Here is a 26,168-nt window from a genome sequence, read left to right as displayed (position 1 = left end):
ATCTCATTCCTGGTTCTTACAAGATGTGTAACGTTCTCGCATCACAGGTCAAACATCATTGATATGGTCAATACCATTGTTGAGCTGATGTGCAGGTGCAGCTAACTTTCTTAAGGTGGATAACTTGCTTTAACGACAAGTTATATTGTTTGCAAGTACAAGAAATTAGTTTTCAAGTCTAGTTTCAAGATTGCCATAGATTTTTTACCAGGCTTATTAATTATCTTCTGCACAAGAACGAAAATAATTGTGGTACATATTAACTATTCAATCAGAGTTTACAAAACAATTCTACAGGAATTTATGATAGAAACCGTGAGTTAATAATAATATTGGTATCTACTATTGGTCTTGTGAAATTCAGGCTGGTATCTACCATAAGACTCTTGGTATTCTGGGTGGTACCCGCCGCCACTATAAGACTCTTGGTATTCTGAATCTGGAACCATTGTGCTTGATAGTAAGGAAGCCTGCAAAGTCCTCCCTTCAGGTTCCTCAAGAAACTTTTTGTCTTCTATATAGGATTGAATCCCCACAATCACTGGCTTCAGCTCTGAATCTTCTCGTGCCCTCAACGCATTCAAAAAGTTGTCAGAGATTATGTTGATCATCTTCATAAACTGAGATTTGTATTTGCGAAAGAGAGCAAAACCTGCCATCTGTTTGCATATAGTTAATCGAGATACCAACCCAATGGTGATTGATGAATTGATCACATTGCAACAACAATAAGATATTATTCACCAGCACGTATGTGTAACTTACTTGCAGGAATACATGCAATGCAACAGCAGTGTATATATTTGCAGGCACAGCATTTAAGAATCTTGCAAGCCATGTCCAACCTTCTTCCAACCCATGTGTGTTCTTTACACCCTGCACTTCTGTCTGCCAAAACAAAACATTCAAATGCAACTAGATTACTTGAAATTATACGAGTATGTATGACTAGCAAAAATGCAATTAGATTCAAATGCTCAGAACTGTATGAAAAGCATTTAAACAAATATTACAGCATGAAGCAAAGCACCAGCGACAAACCTGAATTAGTGCAGCATACAATCTCATGTAGGATTCCAATCGTCTCAAAAAATCCTCAAGACTCTCAATTTTTCCATCTTTTTCTCGATATCCAATACTTTTGTAGTAAGCATCTTTAGATTCAAATGCAGACTAAACCAGTGATAATATAATTAGAATAAACAGTAATAAGGTGATGTAATTGCAATTTCAGGGAGTAATTCAGATAAGAAAGATTAAACAGAATCAGATTAAGATGCATTCTCTCAAAAATACTGTCTGAAAAGTACTTGCTGCCACTCAATTTCATGTTGAGATTCAAATAAAATTGGCAAATAAGAAGGTTTGAGAGACAAATTATACATGAAATCAACCTATGGCAGAAACTCTTAGTTAGAACAAGAAGTTTGGAAGATTTTGATTTTAAATCAAATTGAAGAACTATGAACTACAAGTCAGTATTAAATTAAAGACAAAACCTAAGTTGAAAATAAAGTGTCAACATGCCCACCTTACACCTTTGCCACTCCATATTGTTTAATATAGATCGACTATGGATAACAGTCTGGGTGCATTTTCTTCCAGACAACAATAAAATAGAGGAACAAATCAAAGAATGACTAAAACAGAGTCATTTCATCATGAAATTTCCAAGTATTAATATAGGAATATTTGGATAGAAGGCTGAGTTACCTCTAAGTACACTATATGTTTTGGAACGGTGTAGATGCAAGCTCTATGGAACTCACCAAGAAGAAGATCCATCACTTCCGGTACCTGATTAACAAAATAACAAATTATCAACAACTCCAGATGATTATCTTAATCTTATCTTTTTACAATACATAATCAACTAAAACACAGAAAATATTTGTAATATAGTCTGATAATAACTGTGCTGATTTGGCTGGCCTAGAATCTTGACCTTTTATTCAATGGTCACTTAAATAAACTCTATTGACACAACCTGTGTTAAGATGAGATGAATTTATGATAATACAAATTCGTTTGATGCACAATATAATGAGCAAAATAATAGATCAGATACCATATTGTATTGAGGAGACAGTAAAACAAACCAAACATAATATACCTGTGAAGTAACCAGGACAATGACATAGCCACAAGCAAAAGCAGCATTATCAGGGCTTTCACAATGGGAGACGACCTGTAACATTAAACCAGGATTAATGTCAGACTACCTTTAAGCTTTCTCGCTATAAACAGCTAAGAGATGGAAAATTGCAAGTAGAAGCTTATGATTTGCCTAATAGTTGAAATACAAGTGCTTTTACCGTAAATTAGAATAATGGAAAATTGATCCAAAAGCCTCAGTGATAGGCTCTAATTGGCATAAATTAGAATAATGGAAAATTGATCTAAAAGCGTAGGTGCATCACGCCATCACTTCTATCTATTCTAACCATTTCTAACTTTCAAATTCAAATATCTTGTACAAAGCAAATATTTTATTCAAATGAAATATTAAATATTTTCTTAATTAATTATTATTATCTAATCCTGATCCAATTCCAATAAGTTCACAAATGACCAAAATTTTCACTCGAATTTACAGTCATGTTTTACAGGTTTCCATAATAGTCTTCTTCTGCTCTCTACATTCTCTCAATGAACAAGTGAAATGAAGGAAACGATGCAAGATTCAGATACAAAAACTTAGATTACCTTCTTTGCAAAAGTTGCAATGCTAACAGATTGAGGACAAAGAGGATTGTTGAAAATCTTAATAATTTCACTTGCCTTTGTTCTGCATGAAATAAAACAATTTTAATGAAATTAAAAAACCCAGGCTTCCTACAAATCTCATGTCCAAGAACTAACAAGAAATGTCAAAGACATGGATCTGTTAAGAGAAAGATTGATAGAGTTTGTTACAAATATGGGCCTCAACATGGTAAAGAAACAAATTGATGTAGAAGAACTCATCCACTCTTACAAAGATGAAAGCCTGGTACAACCATCATAATTGGACTTTCATAAATCAACTGACTTGATAAGTCTAACCAACCATTCTAAGCCAATCCTCATAACACAGTCTTGAAAAGTAATCTAGCAGTTAAGTAAGCACTAAATCCATTTGCTTAAACTAGCAAGATTAATGCTTTCACACCATAGTATTAGGGTTCTTTTGATCGAAAGGTACTGCTTCATATTTCTTCATTCTACTAATATATTGGCAGGATGTTTGAGTTTGAGTTTGCATTTGTCCATGTGTTCATGTTTCAGCGTGTAATGAACTTGTTAATTAATCTAAGCCCTACAAGTGGGAAGACATGACACTGCTTAAATACATTGTTTTGCATGATCTTGGCGTATCTACTTAAGTTCCTAAGATTTATACATCCTCAATAAACCCAAAGACAAAAAAATGCGACAATTTCAAGGCAATCCCAACTCGCAAATACAGGTGAGATTTGATAAACAAAATAGAAAGATAATGCACAAACTGATATAGCCTTGCAGATAGTATGTCAAACAAATTCAAGAACATGGATTTGGCGAGGTCAGAATGAAATACACACGAGTTATTTTGACAACTTCTACAGGGGAAGCTGTAATACAAATGAAGTCATCCAACTTACCTGACATTATCTTTTGTGCCCCTTATTTGCCTTATCAGCCTGGAGATATGCCTTTCATGGCTGCTGAGATCCTAAGTAAATTGAACCATAGAAATAACTGATAAAACAAAATGCAGTGCAGATACATGAAAAGGCCCCAAAGAACCCAAGGGCAGTGTAAATTCTAACAATTAGATCCACAAATAAAGTTTAAAATATATATATATATATTACAATCAAATATTCTGTTATTCAATTTTTTGAAGATTGCAAACACATTTGCAAAAATAGATGTATTTATTTTGATTCAGAAAGGCAGTTCGGTTCAGAGTTTTCAGAACTTGACATGGTTTAGGTTACAATACCTTACTGGAGCTCGATGTCAATGCCTGATTCTTTTCATCAATCTCTGTAAGCTTTTGCCATCTTTTCTGCTCCATCTTTAGTGCACTTTCCGCAGCTCTGAGTATGTGACCTGCCATTCAGATGAAAAAAAAAAAAAAATTAGGTGGCAAAATCTAAAGTAACATCCCCCAGGCAAACACAACTTTTGCATGCACATACAAACAGAAAGGGAGAAAGACAACAATTATGAGAACACTATTAAAAAATAAAATACCTGCTGATTGTGAATTCGTTATTCTATCAGATACAGGTCCCTTGGATTGATAATTCAAAATCACTGAACCACCATCCATCTGGCGCCTTGTAGCTTCACCTTGAGATGCTGCAGGCATAATTCTTTCCAAGGCTTCAGTAGCTTCTCTCTCTGCAGCTTTTTTTGCTGCTCTCCTCTCAGCTTCTAAAGCTGCTTTGTTTGCTTCCTCAACTCTAATTTTAGCCTGCATCCAAAATATAATCATTCTTCTGTATTTTTTTTCTAAGCACTTGCATAGTATCTGCAGTAATAATGCATACACTGGATAAACTTTAACACAAAGTCCATAATAATTGCTGTAATAATGTGTCCATAGAAAAAAAGAAGACCAAGGATGGTAAAACAATTGTAATTAAACTGCATCGCCTAAGCCCTCCCCAGGAGAAAAGAGCCTATAAACTTTAGAAAACAATCCCGGAACTCCTCCTAGTTGAGATGAAATCCAGCTACCTCATAAGCCAAGAACTGATAATATATTATCTTTAACCACCAAAAAAGGAAAAAAAAAATGAGAGAATAACATCCACTGATGCAAGTAGACACATTCTAAATCTAGAATTTATTTAATAAAATATAAATATCCTGATAAGTCAGATTAACAACTTCTGCTTCCGCTTTCATTTTCTCCTGACGTAGTTTTTCCTCTTGAAGAGCCCTTTCCTTCCTCTTGGCCTCTTCGTAAGCTGCATCACTTCTTATTTTTCTTTCTTCAATTTGTGATTTAAGTTCATGATCTCGCTGGATGGCAGTCAAATGATTATCAAGTGCTTCTGCACTGTAGCAATTTTGAAAAAATGTCAAAAACTATATTCACAATTTCAAGTGATTTTAACTAGTAAAGAAACTACCCAAAAAGTAATGATACAACATATTCAAGACATACCATGTATCAGATGTTATCGATATTACAACACATTATACAGCAACGGTTCCGAAAAAAACATGTACTATGTATTCATAAACAATTCTAGAAGCAGGAGCAGCGATGCATGTGTTTCAAACAAAACCCTTAAACATGCATTTAAGCCTGAAAGATAGGTGCAAGAAACTGCAGCTAAGTTTAGTTGAAACATTTTTGTTTTCTTCAACCCACTACCTTTAACTTGTATAGACTAAAACTTTTAGCTTCTTATATACAGCAGTTCTGAATCACTAGATGATGATCTAGAACGTCTCAAAGAACTCCAACTCTGGATCATTGATTAAATGTAATTCTATTAATATGTCATTAACAACTCCTTCATAAAAGAACCAAAATTAACTTTAAAAAAGAATTAAAAAAAAAAAATCTCACATGAAATTCAGGCAGATGCAATGATGTTTCACTGGTTTTCCTAAGCAGTATAGTTGCAGGTCATAGAGAATGGGACACTGGTAACATGTATAAGTAACATTATACTACCACCTATATGGAAACGAATGATTCAGCACTCGGAACACAGATAACAAAATTTTCAACCCAGTTTCAAAATGAAGAATTCTAGATAATGAACAAAAAAAAATTGATCTTACATTTTGCGCTGATATTGAGTATCAAGTTTCTTATCCATTTCCCTTCTCATGTCCCTATATTTCTGAACTCGGGCAAGTGCAGAGTAAGACTGTTCATTTTCACTCATTAGCTCCATCTCTAATGTTGAAATCAGGTTCCTAATCTCCTCCTGCTCGGCAAGCCACTCATTAAGAAACAAGTAAAGAATAGAATATTCTACTACTCCTGACAATTCAAAAAGGTGAAATCCACAGATATGACTATCCCCATACTCAAAAATATTTAAAAAATTCAAGGGTTGTCCTGTAATTGCAAAGCTCAGCCCTTAAATAACCATAAGATGATCCTACACACCTTAACTCCAAGCTGGTGCTCATGGGTTAGCTCAACCAAAGCACCTTCAGCTAATCCCACTTCATCCATCAGGTATGGCTCCAATTCTTTGTCATCACCAGAATCATCACTCTCACTGGAGGCAAAAAGCAAAACAACACTCCCATAATGACTTTAATATTAAGAGCGAATAAATCAACCTATAACACTAGGGCTATGGAATAAAAAGTTTCAATACATAACAAGTGCATGAGCAACAATGACATCCATAGTTAAGACTTTGAAGAAAAAAAAAAAGAAAGAAAGAAAGAAAGAAAACTTACCTCAGATAAAGCTCATCACAGCCAAATCGCTTGACCAACACCGAAGCTTGATTATAAACCTCCTCACCCTGAGTAAATTCGGCATCCATCTCATCATCTGATAAATACATAACAAAAGCTCCAGCTTTTCTTTCAACACTTTTCCCATTTGGAATTCCTCTAAAACAGAAACAAACATAATACCTCATGATAATTAAAACTGGTGATTTCGATTATATTGTTGCTTCAACCACACACATTATAGACAAGTAAATGATCCTCCAGTGCCAAACAAAAAAACAAATTTCTATGATTACTTCTTTCTGTAGGTTATATATATTTAGTCCCACATATCACGATCTGTTAAAACACAAACTTAAAATTATTGATTACTTAAGCAAAAACTCTTTATTCTCTCTATCTCTTTTTTTTTTCTTTTCTTTTCTTTTCCAGATACACAAGTATGCACTTGCCCACCTTCTGCCATCTCTCAGTCTAGCTAGGAACTTCTCACTTAACTTCCTTACCTGCCTTATAACTATCTTTCTAACTTTTTTGGAAGTTTAAAAACAACATAGATAATTGGTTATTACTTTAAAGTGGTAATTCTAATTAAAGGGGAAAAGAAAAAGTATAAAGAGTAAGAGTAAACACATTATATCTATTGGCTTTAAGAGTAGTAATAGTGTCTTACACATAGCTATTCCAAAAATAAATAATCGTAAAATCATATAAAAAAATAATATTTAATGTGTAAAAAAAGAAAGGAATGCCTACGACACTTACACAAGACACAATTATGAGATTCAGGGAAAGAAAATTACAGAAGTTCTGACCAAAAATGTATAATGCGTCCATAAATTTTTATTACCCATATTGTTTACAAACAATTATCATATATCATTATCGAGTTCTGCTCCTCCTCAAAATGTTTTCAATGATATGTAGTAAACTGCATAAGTGTAAACCCACACAAAGGATCTGAAGAAGAAATAAAAAAAGTGCATTACCGTGATTTTGTTTTGGCGAAAAGCACAGGAGTTGAAGAGACATTAAGCTTTACTTCAAGTGAATTAATCTCAGACAAAAGCGCTTCGAAACTCCAATCAGGCTCGGGATCGACTGCGATTCCTTCAACACTTTTCGGACAGCGAAGCTCCAACTTAATAACTCCCCTTCACATCAAAAACATACAAATCAACAAATACGGAGAAATAAATTTCTTCTTAGGAAAAAGAAGATTTTATGAGACGAAAGAACTGCAGCGTGTAGAGAATTACATAGTGAAGGTTCGGCAGATAAAAAGAGAATCTTTCGTCAAATTAACAACAAAAATAAAAACCTTTCTTTCTGTTTCTAATCTTTATAGCATCAAATGCACTGAAATGAGTGGCTGTGTTTGAAATTTTAAGTTAAAATAGAAATATTGAAGAAAAAGCCACCATTGAAGATGATGAAGAAACAAGAACTGAGAATGAGAAGGGAAGTGGGTGATCTAATAGCAAAGAAGCATGAATCCTAAAACCATTGCTTTAGAAGAACAAGTAAAACAAAAATAAGAAGAACGAGATTCATTCTGTGTTGGTTTGTTGTTTCTTAAGAAACAATAAGATAGAGAGCGAAGCGAAGCGAAGCGGCATGACAGCCGAGTTTCAAAAAAAACCCGTAAAAAACAACATACAACCATGTCTAAGATATGAGTTAGGGCAGACGGGTTGATTTAATAACCGGAACAAAACAACTCCTGGATTCGGAGCTGGGATTACGCTTAATTTTCCAATTGGGTTTTCACTTGTCCATCATTGGGCTTTAATTTGTTCATTTTCAATTCAGTGGTTTACATTTTTTTTTTTGGGAAATTTTAAAAAATGGCCAAAATGCCCTCCCATTAAGCAAAAATGCCCAAAATCACTATTTTCAAGCCAAATGCCCAAATTCACTATTCTTAAGCAAAAATACCCATTACTTTTTTAGAATACCAAAATTACCCTTCCCCTCATATTTATATAACTCTCCTCACTCATTATGAGGGTTAAATGTAATTTTAGATAAATATGGGGGGTTTTGGATATTTTACATTGTAAAGGTATTTTGATATTTATTTACTTATTTCAAACTTTTTCTAAAATGTCAAAATTACCCTTCCCCTCATTTATATAACTCTCCTCACTCACTATGAGGTTAAATGTAATTTTAGATAAATATGGAGGGTTTTTGGATATTTTACATTATAAAGGCATTTTGATATTTATTTATTTATTTCAAACTTTTCCTAAAATGTCAAAATTACCATTCCCCTCATTTATATAAACCCTCCTCACTCACTTTATTTACACACACTTCTCATATTACTCAAACACTCACTCTCACTTTCATTTTTATTCAAGATAAATTAGTAGGGATTCGTTCGGACGAAAGAAGTTCGTATTTCTGAATTCAATTCGAAAAAAACTATTCATCGAAAAAAGGTATTTATGTCAATCTTAGATTAAAACTTAATTTTATTTGTTAAGTCTAGTTTTTATGTCATAATATAAGGGTTAAATAAATGTTTGACAAGTATGGGGGTTAAATGTAATTTAGGATAAATATGGGGGGTTTTTAGATATTTTACACTATAAAGGCATTTTGATATTTATTTATTTATTTCATTACTTTTTCTAAAATATCAAAATTACTCTTCCTCTCGTCTATATAAACCCTCCTCACTCATTTTATTTACACACACTTCTCATATCACTCAAACACTCACTCTCACTTTCATTTTTATTCAACATCAATTAGTAGGGATTCGTTCAGACGAAAGAAGTTCGTATTTCTGAATTTAACTCGAAAAAATACTATTCATCGAAAAAAGGTATTTATGTCAATCTTAGCCTAAAACTTAATTTTATTTGTTAAGTCTAGTTTTTATGTCATAATATGGGGGTTAAATGCAATATTTGACAAGTATGGGGGGTTAAATGTAATTTAGGATAAATATAGGGGGTTTTTGGATATTTTAGATAAATATGAGGGGTTTTGGATAATTTACAATATATATAGGATTTATATAACATGTTAAAAATAGATAGGTATTGCTTTGATACAAGATAACATATAAGGGTGTTAAATAAAGTAAGAGATAATTGAGGGGTCAAATAAAATGTTATTAAAATTACGGCGCATTTTCATATTAAACATTGTAGGCGCATTATAATTGAAATTATAGGTTTTTTCGAGTTTCACCGCTTTAGGATATATCAATGCACATTTTCCAGATTTCTGAAGAATTTTTCGATTGTTGTCATACTAGGGTATTTCAACTTTTAGATTCCGAATTTCAGTTTCGTTATTTCGAATTTCATCGCTTTAGGATATATCGATTCATATTTTTCAGATTTCTGAAGAATTTTTTTATTGTTGTCATTCTATGGTATTTCAACTTTTAGGATTCAAATTTTAGATATGTTTTTTTGAATTTCACCGTTTTAGGATATATCAACTCGTATTTTTCATATTTTTGTAGAATTGTTCGATTATTACCATTCTAGGGTATTTCAACTTTTAGAATTCGAATTTCAGTTATGTTTTTTTGAATTTTATCATTTTATGATATATCCACTAGTATTTTCCAGATTTCTGAAGAAATTTTTTATTATTGACATTTTAAAGTATTTCAAAGTATAGAATTTGAATATCTATTTCAAAGTATAGATATTAAAAAAACGTTTTAAATGAAACGTTACAAACAGATAGATGTATTTTGATATAAGATAACATACGAAAGTGTTATATAAATTGTTAAATAATTATAGGAGGATAAACAAAATATTAGAAAAATATGAGGAGTTTTTTTTAATTATTAATAATTGTACGACTGTTTTACATAGTTATTATTGATTTTTTTATTATAAATGAATAATTATCTTCAAAAACTTGTCATTGCAGGATTGATAATTAAAATGGATGGTTATGCATCGGTTCGTTACCAGGGAGAATGGATTCAAGGTCGCAACAACACAATGAAATATGTTGGAGGAGCCAAACAATTGATTAAACTCTCTTATGGAACAACATTCGAGGGATTTATTGAGCTTTTGACGGAGTCTTACAGTATTGATCCAATGAAAAACTATATTCAAGTATCAATGAAGCCAAGAAAAATTGAGCTCGACTGCCCCATCCAGATCCAAAATGATGAAGATGTCTAGGGTCTTCTTGATATGTCCCAGTACTTTCAGGAATGTATTCCTGTTTTTGTTACATGTACCCCAATTGAAGAGCAGAAGGAAGAAGATGAAGATGAAAAAGAAAGTAGTTGGGTAAAAAAAGAATACGATTTGGAAAAGTTGATTGATTTCAGTAATGACCCATTGTATATTACAAACTCATGGGCTTATGGAGAAAAAGATATAGTTCCCTATTGGGGTGACTTTGATGGAAATGATATGCCCGACATTCCTTCAGAAGATGTAAAGCCTGAGTATATGGCATCAGTTACTAAAGGTATGGATAGTTTGCAGCTTGAAGATCTTATTTCAGGTGGTGGAAATTATTTTGGGCCATTTTTTGACAATGTCCCCACTGATCCATTTAGGTGGCTTCCTGATTTTCCTCCACAGCCATCAACATCATCAAATGGTTCTAGATCGATCTGAGAGGAGAATGATGTCAAGATTGGTGATATTTTTCATAATAAAGTCCAATTGAAAGACGTCGTGACGCAATTCGCCTTACTTAAAAGATTTCAATTTGGTGTCAAAAAGTCTGACAAGAAACGGTGGGAAATTAAGTGCAAGGCTGAAAATTGTAAGTGGTATATACATGCAACCAAGTCCACTGTCGGTGATGTGTGGGGGATCAACTCTATGAATCCTACCCACACATGTTTAGTTGATCAAATCATGCCACATCATAGACAAGTTGGGGTCCGAGCTTTAGGTCAATTAATGAGATCAAAATTTGTGATGATTGATCGAATTTATCGGTCTAAAGAAATAATTGTAGACATCGTCGATCGATATAAAATTGATATTTCCTACTCACAGGCTTGGCGGGTAAGAAATTGGGCTATCAATTCATTGAGGGGTTCACCGGAGGAATCATTTATGCTTTTACCAGATTATTGCTACAATCTACAACGTACTAATCCGGGCACCGTTACTACTATTGAAACAGATGATGACCATCGGTTTTTTCATGGCGTTAGGATGTTTCGTTCGTGCATTCAGAGAATATCTTCGCCTTGTTATTTGCATTGACGTTGTTTTCCTTAAAGGTCGATATCTGAAGCATTTATTTATTGCGGTGGCTCTTGATGGTAATAATCAGATATATCCTATTGGTTTCGGTGTCGGCAAAAAAGAAGATCATGACACGTGGTGTTGGTTTCGTATGAGAATTAAAGAATGCATCCCTGACCTCTCTGAGCTTGCAATAATCTCAGATCGACATCATGCTATCTACTCGGCAATGGCTGAAGTCTTTCCAGATGTCCACCATGGATGTTGTTGTCATCATCTTCTGTGTAACATGCGGGCAAAGTATAAATGAGACTCAAAGGTATAGTGCAAATAAGTATTTAAATTTATAACAGTTTATCCTTTTCATACATTTTGCTTATACTGAGTTTTCATATTTTTTACCATTTTACAGGTTGCGGGTGCATATTGGAAAGCTGCAAAATCATACACAGAATCTGAATTTGGTACGATGATGCAATCCCTTGACTCAATGAACCCCCAAGCTGCAGCTTATCTACGGGATGTTGGATTTGAGCGTTAGAGTAGAACATACTTTCCAGGACATTGATACAACATCATGACCACAAATATTGCTGAGTCATTTAATGCCCTTGTCAGACATGCACGGGGCCTACTTATAACCATGTTGTTGGAGTTTATTCGTGGTACCATGCAACAATGGTTTTACGAGAGGAGAACTCATGCAAGTAAGTATCAAATCGATATTACTTAAAAGTTGTCTCATGTATTTTTTTCCACTTTGTTAATCATATTACCAAATGTGTTCTTAATATTTTTTTCAAATTACAGATGAATGTCATAACTTTCTCACCCCTTGGGCGGAAGATAAGATCAGCAATCGTCTATCAAAGTCTGTAAGTCTGGATGTTCGACCGATTACACCTACTCGGTATCAGGTTGTTGGATTTGGTGGATTCGATGGATTCATGGGTATTGTAGACTTTGGTGACATGTCTTGCACGTGTAGAAAGTTTCAGCTTTCACGTATTCCGTGCAAGCATGCCATTGTCGTTGCACGACATATGAGACTCACGAATGTGCACGCATGGGTTCATCCATTCTTCCGTACCGACATTTACCGTGCAATATATCAGGAATCGATCAATCCTCTTAGAAATCAATGTGATTGGTTACACTCACCAGAAGACAGAGTTATATTGCCCCACGTCCTCGATAGTCGTCGTCCAGGTCGTCCATCCAACAAAAATCGACGTCCATTGCAAGGAGAAATTGTTACACCAAGGATTTGCAGTCGTTGTCATGAACCGGGGCATACACGAACCCAGTGTAAATCCCCAACACCCGTCCCGAGCTCCACCCCGCAGTGTTCATCTACAAAAGGCAAAGGAACGAGATCTTGACATGTTTATACTTAATTTTGTTTGTTATATGATTCTTCATTGTTGTACTTCAGTTTTATGTAACCGATGTATTTTTATTATTGTTTCAAACGTGTAATTGTATTGTCATTTGATGTAATAAATTTAGTGTTTCGTATGAGTTATTTTATATTACTTTATTTCCTGTAATTGTTTCAAGTGAGTAAATGTTTGAGTAATCATACGTTTTTATTGTTTTTTCATGACAAGATTATTTAAAAAATGAAATCAAATACGATACATATTCATATATAACCACAAATAAAGTATATCATACACATATGCACATACAATAAATATATACATCTAAACATAGGAATAACAATAAATATACATCCGTGAGCTACTCGATACAGTGAAAATACAACTGCGTCGCTAATCGTCGATGCATAGTAGTAGACGACTCTTGGGGAAAAACGTAGCTCCGTGACAACGCCAAACACTCAAAAAATCGTAACATAAACACGCCACAGTCACCGAAGCCCAATCCCTGCTGAGGGACATCCGACGCTCGATGCAAAGTGAGGGGATCACATCGTGGAGTCTTCCCAGAAGTTGTCCAAAAACTCGTCGTCTCTAATAATGCGGGAATAAAGGTCATGTACGGTCGCATGCGCTATGTAACATCCGAATTCAGGTGTGTCAGTAAACTCCACTTCCAAAATTACCCCTAGAGTTGATTTTATAACTTGTTGTGTAAAGAAATTGTAAAAGAATCATAAAAAACTACTAAATGAGCAATATTTTTCAAATGGGGTAAAATGGTCGTTTTATAAAGATTCAAGGGACAAAGTGGGAATTAAAATTGAAGGGCACACTTGAAATTATATGGTGGTGCTAAGGGTTTTTGGTAATTGGCTAAGGATAAAATAGTAATTTATGGAAAAGGTTAAGGGCAAAATGGTCCAAAAGGCTTATAAAATATATAATCTATTCATCTTCTTCCTTATTGCCGAGAACTCCATTATTTTTTAGCTAAGCTTTTTCCCTTAACCAAAATTCACCAAAAACCTAGCTAAATCACTTAGTTTCCAGAGGCTCCAGTTATAAAAAGTGTAGATCTGTCAATTCTGATCAGTTCTAAGGTAAGAAATTTAATTTTTAAGATATGTCAAGTTTAGGTTTTTGATGGATGATTATATTTTTGGTTGATTAAGGTTGCCAGAAAGAAGAAAAGAAGGTGAATAAGCTTAAATCACCAAATTAGCAAAGAAAATGTAAGAATTTCATACTTTTACATACTTGAAGTAAATTTGAGTTAGATTATTTAAATAACTTTTACTTATATAAGTGTGTAAGGTATTAGAATTAAGGTGATTTATGCTCAAAAGAATAAAGAAATTCATTAGGATTCATGATGTAATTTTTGGCCATAAGGGTAAAAAGGTAAATTTTGGCCATAAGAGCAAAAATGTCATTTTATGTGATATAGGTTAATTTTGCTTAATTATGTGCATAAAATGTGTGAAATAACCCTTATATTAAGCCTATATTGTATAATTGAAATTAATTTGAGGCATGATATATATATATATATATATATATATATATATATATATATATATATATATATATATATATATATATATATATATATATAAATGCATGAGAAAATAATATGATGTTTGAGAAGGAATGAAAAGAATAAGGGAAAATAACAAATGTGCATATTTCATATTATGGTTATATATGCATACATGAGGAATCATAACATATGCATGATTTAGAAAAAATAAAGAAAAAGGAAAAATATTTTCTAATCATGCATGCTTTCAGAAAATGAAAAATAAATATTTTTGGTTTTATAATGACTCATATGATACAGGAAAGCAGAAAACATACTTAAAATCCTTACACGCAAGCTGTACTGTGTGGACAACAAAGAAAATAATTGGTTGTACTGTGTGGACAACCAGCTGTACTGTGTGGACAGCAAAGAAAAAATATCAACTGTACTGTGTGGACAGCAAAAGAAAAATATCAGTTGTACTGTGTGGACAGCAAAGAAAAAAAAATATATGCGTGTAAGAGAGAATTATACTTTGTAGGTGACTGCAAGTACTGTCATATGTAGTCGAGACCGGTCAATGAGAATGAGAGAGAAACAAATTAGTAAATATTTTATGAAAGTCATTTGCATTAGAATTATGCATACAAGCCTGTGTGGCTGATAAAGAGTTGAGAAAGATGTACGATCAGAAAATAAAAATGTCATGGCACTCATACATGCATAAATCATAATGAGTGAATCATATCTGTATAGTAAAGAAATGAATAAATGTGTGAAAGAAAAGAATTATGATATGTGTTAAATGCGTGTCCTGTGTCAATTATTTTGTTGTAAATAGTTCAGACACGCTGAGTATGGAAAAGATTAGAAAAGATTAATACTGGTATGAAAACTTTAAGTGTTTAATATGATTTTCTTACTGAGCCATAGTCGCTCACTCTGTTTAATTTAATATTTTACAGGTAAAGAAATGCAGCAAAGGTTCCCGAGGAGCACTAATGAGACATGAGGCTAAGGGAGGAAGGCACCATATTTTTATTAATATATATATGTTTTGATGTATATGTGAATATATGTCTATATATATATATATACTTGATGTAGATATTGGTGGATATGTGTATATATATATATACAGCTAGTTATGAAAATTGATTATAAAGTTTCTGTTGGTGATAATTTTTATGATAGTTATTATTATGTACTTATTTTATTTATTATGATTATGTGATAAAAATCCAGTCAATTGGTAGAACTGGTTTATGTGAATTATTAATTGGGAGTGTTACAGGGCATAATTAAATAGAGAAAAAAAAAATTCCCCGGGCCCTCTAAAATAGGGGAACTCATGCCGTTTTTCTGTAACACACCTATTAGTTGGGAGATGTTACACGCTACTCCAGAGTCCCTATATTCCTTGAATATGAAACCTCAGAATCGTATACCGTAATCGATCACTCACGGAAATCTATAACTCCGGCGACCCAATGTGCGTTCTCGAAGTTTATAGGGATGAAAACCTATAAACAATGAGACATTTTAGTTACTTATCGTTGTTGTTAACCAATTGAATGTAATAGAAATATATATAAACTCTACCTGATCGACCATCCCCCATGGTTTGTACAATAATCCTGGGGTGTACGCTGCATCAACCATCCTCGTGAAGAGCCCCGAAAACTCAAACTTGCCAATCGGTGTGGTCTGCCAACTCTTCCAGGCCATCTCAATATGGCCTCCAAAGAATGTGTGGGCAGTCGTCCAACGCTGTGAGATAGTCGACTGGTGATCGTCCTGCTACCGACGTAATAAAGCCAAAAAAGAATTCATATGCTAAAATGGTATAAACAAGTTCATGTGTTAGTTATTAATAAATATATCTAGCTTTTTACCAAATTATATAATATAGACAACTCACATCGTCGGTCAACCACTCGCGTAACTCTACAACAAGCCTCCAGAAGCTGTCCTTCGACTTCGATCCTATGAAGTACACATCATGTGTGTCAGAAGCCGCAGCTCTGGTATACCATGTGAGGAAAGATTCCTCACGGTCTGACGTAGAGGATGGAATCGTCGTAAGTTGCTATTTCGCCCTCCCTCTGAGTGGATTTGTATACGGGGTGCGAACCAGTGGACCCTTTCGGACCATTCGACCATGTGCTGTACGAACCAACTGCATGTTACAAAAAACTATTAATTCTTTATTTCATTCAACAAAAACATACACATTATTCGATTTATGTTACTTTCTCTATTTATGCGGGATGAGGTTTAACCGGAGAATCCTGAATCACGGTCAAGTCAACAGCGTGTGCTCCGTTGACAGATTGCATAATTATATATTAAAACATCTCAGTGACATATATTTATCAATTATATTTATTTAGTAATTATAATTGACAAACCTCAATGTGAACAGTCTCAGAAACATCCTCCTGGAAGTCCTCCTCCTGTGAACTAATATCCACAAGCTTTTTAGTCAAGCGTGGGATATCAACAAGTAACCATAGTCGCTCATCCTGAAAAAGAGACAAAACATCATTTAAAAAAATACATAATATTAAAGACAAATTGATCAATGATATTTCTTAAATCCCCATAACCTGAACTTTCGGGGAAGGTCTTCGGAGATAACCCTCGATCGATGATATATCAATGTTGAGTCCCTATATGCATCAAAAGGAAAAAATGGTAAATGATATTTAATATAAAATATCATATGAACAATAATTTTCATACCTCTAGTGGACGATCTAAAGCGATAGGAGATCCGATCGATTGGCCTTCAAGATGAAGACCCTATAGAAATATATACCATGAATTAATCGATAACAAAATATTATTAAAAATTAAGTTATAATGATAAGTGACATACCTCAGATTGGATCGGTGAAGTCACCGAATAGTCAACCGGTGCCCCATCTTGTCGACTACCCTAAGATAATAGTAATATTAAATCTATTCAGTGATATTTTATATATAACGATATTGTAATATAATAACAATATTGGACTATTAAATATAAATTTGAAAGGCCAAATGACTATTTCCCACCCAAGGTTTGATGTTTTCTCAAGTTTCCACCCTTTAACTATAGAAACACCAAACACCCACCCATGGCTGGTTAGATTTAACAAAATCCTAACGGTGGTAAGGGTAAAATCGTCATTTTTGCTATAATATTAAAAATAAACTAAAATAGAATCTAATTTTGCCTCCCTAAACTTTAAAAACTAAAATTTTCCCCCAGTCTAAGTTTTAAAAAATGACAGTTTCACCCTAGGGTTTGGTTTTGAAATCTTCAGCGACCGTTCCGGCTTTATTACCGATGACCTCTCCCTCTTGAAGTTCTTCGTCTCCTAAGGCGTCTCCGATGTCGATCGAGCCTCCAAATAGGAGGAAACCATTCACCGGAAGGAGAGGCTACTTCGGGAGAGAGAGGTCATCGGCAATGGAGCCGGAACGGTCATCGGAGATTTCAAAACCAAACCCTAGGGTGAAACTGTCATTTTTTAAAACTTAGGGTGAGGGAAAATTTTAGTTTTTAAAGTTTAGGGGGGCAAAAAGAGATAAAATTTTTAGGTGTTAGGGTTTTGTTAAATCTAACCGACCATGGGTGGGTATTTGGTGTTTCCATAGTTAAAGGGGGGACATTTGAGAAAACATCAAACCTTGGGTGGGAAATAGTCGTTTGGCCAATTTGAAATTACATACGTACCTTATGTGACTGATGGGATGGTATTGCGGTATCAATGGGGGAGGTCGTCCCAATAACGTCGTCCCTTGCCTGTACGAATGTAATAATAGTTGTCAGAAAATAACACTGTAGACATTTTATATAAGTAATAAATTAGAAGTAGTTTTACAACCTCAACGACGGGGGTTGGATATGTACGCGTGACGATGTCCTCTAAACGAGTCATACGATCCTCTAATCAAGTCATCTGGGAAGGGATATTGTCACGTAATCGAGTCATCTGAGAAGAGATATCGTCACGAAAACTCGATATCTCACGTAAAATTGTAGCACCCCAGTGCGCTAATGTAGCATCGAATGTAGAAATACTGGGTGATACGAATGGGGGACACTACTCGATGGCATGATGGGTAGTGCGGTCCTCAACTCCAGGATACTCCTCCACGCTAGGGTGGTCCTCCACTCTAGGATTGTCTGTCATCCATGGGCTCTGAACAACAGAGGAACATATAGGATGCTCCATATGAGTCGACTGAATAGGCTCCTCATGTGTCTCAGAAGTCTCGACGGGTACATCTGAAGGTCCCAAGGATGGAGAAGCCCTGTCTCTAGTCGCGGTCAGAACCGAAGAAGATGAGGAGGAATCAACATCGGGTAAACTGGTGTATTCACGAATCTCAGCGTACCACGGTAAACCCTCATCGATCGCTGATGGACGAAGAAGGAATGTGACATCCTCTTAATGATGAAGATATATAAGTCAAAATAATTGTAACATATAATGAATTAATCGACTTATTAATTAATTAGTACATACCGGATCACCAGTGAAAATACGACCGATATGAGTCCAACCAGGGACGTCTCGCGTATGCCACCTCAACATCCGTGGGGACGAATAGGGATGGACAAGGTCAGTCCAATCGTGTAACGTCTCTAGAGTTGAAATCTAGAAATCTAAAATATATGAGTCGAAATCTCGTAAAACGGTGAATTTGAAAAAACGGATTTGAAATTTGAATTCTAAAAGTTGAAAAATCCTAGAGGCAACAATCAAAAAATCCTTCAGAAATCTGAAAAATACGAGTCAGAATCTCGTAAAATGATGAATTCAAAAAAACAAAAATGGAATTCGAATTCTAAAAGTTAAAAAACCCTAGAATGGCAACAATCGAAAAATCCTTCGAAAATCTGGAAAATACGAGTTGAAATCTCGTAAAACAGTGAAATTTGAAAAAACGAAACTGAAATTTGAATTCTAAAATTTGAAAAACCCTAGAATAGCAACAATAAAAAATTTCTTCGAAAATCAGAAAAATACAAGTTGAAATCTAGTAAAATGGTAAAATTCGAAAAAGAAAACTGAAAATCGAATTCTAAAAGGTTAAAAACGCTAGAATGACAACAATTGAAAAATCCTTCGAAAATTTGAAAAATATGAGTCAAAATCTCGTAAAACGGTGAAATTCGAAAAAACGGAACTAAAATTCGAATTTTAAAAGTTGAAAAACCCTAGAACAGAAAAAACGGATATAAAATTCGAAAACTACATGATTAGAAACCCTAGATAAGAAAATTCTCAATTTACCCCCTCATGAAAACTCCTATTCAAACAAGTCCACTGTTATATGGCAAATATCAAAAAAACCCGCTGTGTTCTAAGGAATCTACACGGCGTCCCAATATTTTAAAAAAGCTAATTTACCCCCCCTAAAAAACGGCCAATCACTGCTGAATGTGGGATGAACGCACTTGACGTGGGAAATACTGTTCCCACGTCGGACTGCCGATCTCTTCGGCAACCATTTTCGGCCAAAATTTGGTTGTTTCGGCCTCCGATTTTCACATAAAACAAATTTACACGTTGTATAACATAAAACCCTTCAATCAATTCAACCAAAACAACCAAGAATCGAAACATTTTAAGCATTGTTCAACATCGAAACCCTAAAATTTCAAAGCGCAAAATCTCAATCAAATCTCAATAATATGAGCAATAATTTGATTCAAATAAGATTACGGGAGATATATTAACCTTATTTGCCATTTGCGGATGCCAGAAAGAGAAAATCGACGAAAATCTGGTCGGCTGTGAGATGAACATGGTGGTGTGGAAAGTTTTGATTTTTCTTTGAAATGTACAGTAAAATCGCGAAATTTACCATGGGAAATAAGTAATTTGGCTGTGTTTATATATAGGGGTATTTTCGTTATTTTGCCAAACTCACGTTGACGCGACAAATTGCAAAAAAACCCGACGTGGGCTAAGGATCTCCCATGACGCCCCAATATTTTAAAAAAGCTAATTTACCCCTCAAAAAAACGGTCAAGGTCTTCTGAACGTGGGATGCACGTGCTTGACGTGGGAAACACTGTTCCCACGTTGGACTGCCGATCTCTTTGACAGCCATTTTCGACCATATTTTGGTCGTTTCGACCTCGGATTTTCATGAAAATCAAATCTACACGTTGTATAACATAAAACCCCTCAATCAATTCAATGAAAACAACCAAGAATCAAAACATTTTAAGCATTATTCAAAATTTCAAACCCAAAAATTTCAAACCTAAAAATCTCAATTAAATCTCAATAATATGAGCAATAACTTGATCCAAACAAGATTACGGGAGATATACTAACCTTCTTTGCCATTTTCGGTTGTCGGAAAGCAAGAAAATCGGCCGAAATGACGTTCGTCGTGGGATTGTCGTGGGAGGTGGGGTTTTCTTTGAATTGTACAGTGAAAATTTGTGTGTTTATATATGGGGGCAGTTTCGTTATTTCACAAAACCTGGGCATTTTTGCTTAAACCTGAATTTTTTGGGTAATTTTGCTTAGACCCCTTTAATTTTGCCTATTTTTAATAATTTTCCTTTTTTTTTTTGCACGTAATTAAAATTAGGGACATCAAGTGAGGACATAATTATTCCCGCGAGGTTTAGTCCATACATAGAATTATTCACTAATTTTAGAGAATTTATTAATTTTTAATTTGTAATTTGATTATAACAATTAAATCTTATGTATATATATTTTTTATATATAATTTAAATATATATTATTTTGTTATTAAATAATTAAATATTTTTAAATTAAAATAAAATAATTAATATATTATTTATATACTTAATTTGTATAACAAATATGTGGTATGCTATAATTATAAATTATTCACTTATCTTTTTAATATAATAACAAAGTTACCCTCTTAACTTGGTATCCAAACACTAATTTCAAAAAAAAAAAAAAAACATTCTCATGCACCTTGTCCTAAGGTTGCTCGACGACTGTGCCATCTGACCTCGCCTCCAGTGGATTCGAGATCTCAAATCCCAAGCCAATGCCACCCTCTTTCTTGCAAAATTCTATGGTTGCGCTGGCCTTGTCTATCTCATACGAAAATTTTTAAGCCTTTATTATTCGAGGCATGTGGATTAATTGTTAACTTGATGCATGGGTCGGCCGGATTGTTATGTTCGGATTCGGGGAGGGCTGGTTTAAAAGAAAGAACCAGAAAAGAGAAAGAGAACAAAGAGAGACAGAGGGGAAGATTGTAGCAACAATCTTTCTGTAGACATGAAAAGAAGATTTTTTTAACAAATAAGGAAAAAGAGAATTTTTTTCAACCGCCTTATTTTTTCAGCATGTAACTGATCAAAATCTGATTTATCAAATTCTAATTTTTAAATATTAAATATGTATAAAATGAGTTTAGCATTATATATTATAAAGGCAATTATACATTGTCACTAATAAATTTCACTAATTAAGACAGTTTTTTCCTGTTAATATTACTAACTGTGATAATTAATAAGTGAATATTTGAATTTTTTAAATCAATAAAATAACATTTTATCAATGAATTGAACTTTGAATGAAAATAAGTCTTTTAATTTATAATTATTCAATAAAATTATGTGTATTTATTTTTACGTATATAAATGAATATATATTTAATATATATCATTATGTGATTGATAATGTTAAATTAAAAATAAAATAATATACAATCATATAATAGCATATATAATATTTATTAATTTATATATTCAAAATAAATACATATAATATTACTCATAATTATTACCATAAAACTATATAAATTTTTTAATATTTGATAACATTTTTCTGATTATTATTAAAAATTTTATTCATTTTCTTTTAATACATTAGCCAAAAGAATTATTTCCATCCAAGATTTAATTAATTGGCAAAATTTTACCTATTAAATTTTAAAAGTCTAAAATATCATTTATCTACTGTTACTGTCCCTGTTTATTGTTAATAAAAATGGTATAATTGTAATTGTATTTGTTGAAAATTAAAATATTTATAATCGTATTATATGAAAAATTAATTAAAATAGGCACAAAATTTTTTGTCCAAATTTTTTTGACAAATTTTGAGTAATTTTATTTTTTAAGCAAATTTAATTTTTATTTTAATAATATTGTTTACTTTATTACTTCATATTCGAAATAATTTTTATTGAATAACTTTTTTTTCTCCAGTATTACCATACTGAGTATATAAATTAATTTTAGATTAATTTTTTTCTTGAACAATCTTCTTTTTATTTCAATTAATTTTAGATTAATTTTTGTATACCTTTTCACACACACGTACTCTATATAGTTATATTTATCATTTCGTTATGATTTATAAATATCAACTTTTACATAAAAAATTAATCTATTTTTTATTTGTAAATATTAATAATTATATAAAAATTAATTTATATATTTAATATGATAAAACAGCAAAAAAAGATTATCTAATAAAAATTATTTCAAATATAAAACAATAAGGTAATAAGTATTATTGAAATAAAAATTAAATTTATTTAAAAAATAAAATTATTCAGAATTTATTGAGAAAATTTTAAGTGGAACATTTGGGGCATATTTTAATTAATTTTCCGTATTTTATATTTACGAAATCTGTTAAATGTCAGCTGTGTCAGCACAATAAAACGTCAGAATTACACATACAAATCTACGGTTCTGACTAATTTAGAAAGTTTAACAAATACAAGAGTGACACGTGGAGGATTTTGTCATTTTCGGAAAATGTAAAAATCATGTAATTTTAAAATTGTATTTTAATTTTGAATTGACTTGGACAACGACACGTGTGTTTTAGGGTTAACTAATAAAGAAGGAAACGCAAGAGTCTCATTTCCTTTCTATCACTTTCTTGCAGCTTTCTCAAGTATTCTCTGTGATGTAAAGACTTCCTTCACAACCACCGCATCCCAAATCCTCACCCACCAAAAGCAACTCTTTCCAAGCACTCTACCTCCTCCGACCACCTCACTTCAATTCAACTCTCATCCCTGTCATGTCTGTCGCCGTTGATCCACCAGCCAATGCCAACCAAGAAGAAGACGAAGACAACGACTCTGAAGCCTAAACCGGTCTCAACAGTTGCCAAGCCGCAGTACAAAACCCTCAAGTTGTAACTCCAACCGTAGGCGAATCCAGTGAACTAATGCAATTAGAGATGTCTGAAGACATTCGATTGGGCTTGGCCGATGACGCCTCGAATAACCTAGACTCAGATTTTAATCCACTGGGCACGAGCCGAGGTGCAGGGAATCCAGACGATCACCAGCGGTGAGTTGACTCATTCAGAGCTTAAATTGCTTTTCTAGTGTTCGAGGGAATCAATTGTATTTTTCAAATTTAAAGGGACCCTAGAGAATCTTTGTAAGTGAGAGCAGCGCAAAAGGATATGCCTCACATCTAAGTGGATATATGTTTTTGTGCATGTAAAGATTTGGCTTTTAAAATAAAAGAAAATACAAGTCGAAAGAGTCATAGAGGTGGCAGGCCCATACTTATGTGCATTACTATTGTTTTGCGTATTCTTTTCTGCAGAAATGTAATTGCGTAAAGGTAACAAATGTATCACATTATTGTTTCTAATCCTTTGACCAATCAGGAATTTAATTTTGCTTTTTGTCTTTGAGGGCATGAATGAGGATGGAATAAGGTGGATGGATATTTGGTGGATGGGATTACATCTATATTTGATTGATATATTGATGTCTAAGCATTCAAATTAATTTATGGCCAAAAAGACTTTTCCCACCCAAATATTACTCTTATGTTCCCATTTATTCTCTTTCAAAAACACAAATATCTATATGTTAGTTGTTAAAGTTAACAAAATCCGTTAGTTTTAAAATTTTATCTTTTTTTCCCATTTAAACTCTTAAAATTGACAATTTCTCAATCACCTGTAAGTTTAAAAAATAACATTTCCCCTCTACTAGGGTTTTCAATTTCTTCTTTTGTTTCTCTAGCAACCAAAGTTGACCAAGACCCTTAATAGCCGTCCTCTTTACTTGTCATCAATGACCTTGATTGAAGAAAGATGAAAAGATGACAAACTGATGGATGATTGAATGCAAATCTTAAAGCCATTGACAGATGAATCGGTCGTATTCAAAGGTGGGATGATTAGACCATGATTCGACCTGATTTAGAGGTGGGATCACCTCTGAATCTAGCTTATTCATCCGTTGATGGCCTTAAGATCTATATTCAGTCATTATTCGATTTGTTGTCTTTTCGTCTTTCTTTGATCAAGGTCATCAGTGACAGGTAAAAAGCATCATTATTAATGGTCTTGGTTGACTCTAATCATCAGAGAAGCAAGGGAAGAAATTGTAAACTCTAGTAGGGGGAAATGTAACTTTTTAAACTTTTGGGTAAAGAAAAAATTGTTAGTTTTTAGAGTTTATGAAGAAAAATGAGATAAAATTTTTAATTTATTTTTAATATTACTAGTGGAATGATAATTGTACATTTAAAATTAATAGACTTAATAGCTGACAGATATATATTTTAGTTTTTGAAATATAATAGATAAGAACTGGGTAAAAGTAAATTTTGGGTGGGAATAAGTCCTTTGACCTTAATTTATTTCCAGAACTAAACACATGGAGGTCTTGGTTTGCTGGACTGCTCCTTAGTTTCTTGAGTTAGAATGTATTTTCTATGCCAATATTTCTATATGCAATCCTATAAGTTATATTTGCGGGTGCTTGACAAATTATTTGAAACGGTGGTTGTTGGACTGCTCTTTAGTTTCTTGAGTTAGAATGTATCTTCTATGCCCGTATTGCTATCTGTAGTTGTACAAGTTATATTGCGGGTGCTTGACAAAATATTTAAAATGGGTTTAGCCACTAAAAATATTTGGAATGCATTATGATGGTTTACAAGAAACTCTAAGGCGTATTAGTGTATGGAATTAAGTTCACATATTTAATCTTTAATATTGTAAATTGAAAATTCATACTGATAAATTAACATTAATTATGTTTCTTAAATTTTAATTTTAATGTAAGGGGAATTTTGTCATTTTATTAAAAATTAAATTCAAGAATTTATATTCAATTGCATAATTAAACATTTTTAAATTATTAATTTAAACTATATTAATTAATGAAGGTATTTTGGTTATTATATCAGAAAAGGTCATATTTGTAATTTTCTATGATTTTTTTTGTCTGTTGTAGTATATTAATATATGTTTAAACAAATGTCTTAAGAATAGTTGAACAGTGATAAAAGAATCAGTGCATGACACTTGATCGTGAGAACTCTATATGTACATTAAGTGGTTGTTATTAAAATGTCTATAATTATAATATTACTATGACCAAAGACACAGGTAATAATGATAGAGTTATCATAATATTGAACGATCTCATTGAAAGATGATCATAGTTTCATATGTCAAAATTATTCATTGATAATTTGGTACAACGCATGGGTACATATTGTAGACGTGCTCACTGGACAGACCTACAAAGAGAATTATATACAAACGGTTACTTTAATATCTATAGAATATATCCTCTTAAAGAACAAAGGTACATATAATCTTTAGACTTAAAATCATCAAACCATTTTATATAAGGATCGACATAGTT

General features: G+C 33.0%; 1 protein-coding gene across 2 annotated transcripts; it reads right to left on the bottom strand.

Annotated features, from left to right (window-relative positions):
* Window positions 1-240: 240 nt before the first annotated feature.
* On the bottom strand, window positions 241-8,088 carry LOC123214545 (protein GLE1). Of its 2 annotated transcripts, XM_044634375.1 has the most exons (15): window positions 7,668-8,088; window positions 7,398-7,562; window positions 6,409-6,567; window positions 6,107-6,221; window positions 5,773-5,921; window positions 4,864-5,035; window positions 4,222-4,444; window positions 3,968-4,077; window positions 3,624-3,694; window positions 2,707-2,788; window positions 2,114-2,188; window positions 1,714-1,797; window positions 1,042-1,173; window positions 766-888; window positions 241-659 (listed from the first exon to the last, which is right to left on the bottom strand). In XM_044634375.1, coding segments are annotated over exons 1-15 (2,001 nt in total). In that variant the 5' UTR covers window positions 7,670-8,088; the 3' UTR covers window positions 241-320. The 2 variants fall into 2 exon arrangements, with proteins under 2 accessions (XP_044490310.1, XP_044490311.1); XM_044634376.1 differs by lacking the exon at window positions 7,668-8,088 and having other exon boundaries at window positions 6,409-6,476; window positions 7,398-7,531.
* Between the last annotated feature and the right edge of the window lie 18,080 nt (window positions 8,089-26,168).

The sequence above is a fragment of the Mangifera indica genome, chromosome 4 (assembly GCF_011075055.1).
Source record: "Mangifera indica cultivar Alphonso chromosome 4, CATAS_Mindica_2.1, whole genome shotgun sequence".
Classification (NCBI taxonomy): domain Eukaryota; kingdom Viridiplantae; phylum Streptophyta; class Magnoliopsida; order Sapindales; family Anacardiaceae; genus Mangifera; species Mangifera indica.
The sequence above is the reverse complement of the archived record's forward strand: the minus strand, read 5'-3'. Positions and strand labels throughout refer to the sequence as shown.

Excerpts from the sequence above, each read along its gene's own strand:
- LOC123214545 (XM_044634375.1), bottom strand. Across the intron at positions 1,798-2,113 it reads TTGTCCTGGTTACTTCACAG|GTACCGGAAGTGATGGATCT; the intron begins GTATATTATGTT and ends TTTGTTAATCAG. Across the intron at positions 889-1,041 it reads TGTATGCTGCACTAATTCAG|ACAGAAGTGCAGGGTGTAAA; the intron begins GTTTGTCGCTGG and ends TTGTTTTGGCAG.